We start from the raw sequence: 1,319 nt of genomic DNA, 5'->3' as shown, positions 1-1,319 counted from the left end.
TACGTGATGTAGCAGCATCCCTAGCCTTGAGCTTCTAGGCACAAATGATCTGCCTTTATGCCACCTTGTCATGGTCAAAATCAATGATAGTTCCACACATTGCCAAATGAAAATCAATCCCAGTTGATATCACTGGCTTAGTTTCATTTGAGAAATAACATGATATAAACTCCTCTGGTACTTTCTACATATAAATTTTAATTTTAAGTCATACTTGTTTACAAAGAATTCAGAGTATGATTTTATTTTACAGTGAACAAATGTTTATTGATCACCAACTAAAATCAAGGCACTCTACAAGCTTTTTTAAAAAAGAAAACAATCGTGAAGGAAATTCTAGTTTTATTTATTCAGCTCATGTTTTCAGAATTTCATAAACACAAAGTTTGGTTTCTATTGAGGATGGCTTTTTTCAGGGCATCTTTTACATCCTTATTCCTGAGGCTGTAGATCAAGGGGTTCAACATGGGAATGATCACTGTGTAGAAGACTGAGGCCATTTTGTCTGTGTCTAGGGAATGATTTGAGCTCGGCTGTAAGTACATAAAAATGAGGGTCCCATAGAAGATGGTGACTGCCAGCATGTGAGAGCCACATGTGGAGAAAGCCTTGCGCCTGCCCTCAGCTGAGCGCATCCTCAAGATGGTAGAAATAATGTACATATAGGAGACGAAGACAATCAGAACAGAGGAAATGAATGTGATCCCAGCACAGGCCAAGATCCACAGCTGTTTGGAGTGAGTGTCTGAACAGGTTAGCCTAAGGAGAGGCATGTCATCACAATAGAAATGATTGATGATATTGGAATGACAATAGGAGAGGCGAAAAGTGAGGATGGTATGAAACAGTGCCATCAGAAAGCTATAGCTGTAGGGAACAGCTACAAGCTGAATGCAGATTCCTGGGGACATTACAACCATGTAGAGGAGAGGGTTACAAATGGCCACGTATCGGTCATAGGCCATGGATGCCAGTAGCAAGCACTCAGATACCATGAAAGTGAGGAAACAGCCTAACTGAGCAGCACATGCATTGAAGGAGATAACATTTTGTTTGTACAAGAAATTGCCAAGCATTTTGGGTGTAATGACAGAAGCATAACAGAAATAAACAAAAGCTAGGTTACTAAGAAAGAAGTACATTGGTGTGTTAGTAAGTCTTGAATCTGTTCTAATGACTAGGATCAAACCTAGATTGCCTACTACTGTCAAGAAGTAGATAGATAAGAAAACCACAAAGAAGGGCATCTTCAACTCTTTTCGATCTGTGAGGCCCATGAGAATAAACTCCTGTACATGGGTACAATTTATCTGAGCCAT

At 39.7% G+C, this 1,319-nt stretch overlaps 1 protein-coding gene across 1 annotated transcript; it reads right to left on the bottom strand.

Moving 5' to 3' along the window:
• Window positions 1-371: 371 nt before the first annotated feature.
• LOC112930555 (olfactory receptor 8U9) lies at window positions 372-1,319 on the bottom strand. Its single transcript, XM_026012900.2, has one exon. The coding sequence runs from the start codon at window positions 1,317-1,319 to the stop codon at window positions 372-374; it is 948 nt and encodes a 315-aa protein (XP_025868685.2).

The sequence above is a fragment of the Vulpes vulpes genome, chromosome 5, assembly GCF_048418805.1.
Source record: "Vulpes vulpes isolate BD-2025 chromosome 5, VulVul3, whole genome shotgun sequence".
Classification (NCBI taxonomy): domain Eukaryota; kingdom Metazoa; phylum Chordata; class Mammalia; order Carnivora; family Canidae; genus Vulpes; species Vulpes vulpes.
The sequence above is the reverse complement of the archived record's forward strand: the minus strand, read 5'-3'. Positions and strand labels throughout refer to the sequence as shown.

Bases quoted from the DNA above. Each gene is read 5' to 3' on its own strand.
- LOC112930555 (XM_026012900.2), bottom strand. From the start codon at position 1,319: ATGGCTCAGATAAATTGTACCCATGTACAGGAGTTTATTCTCATGGGC.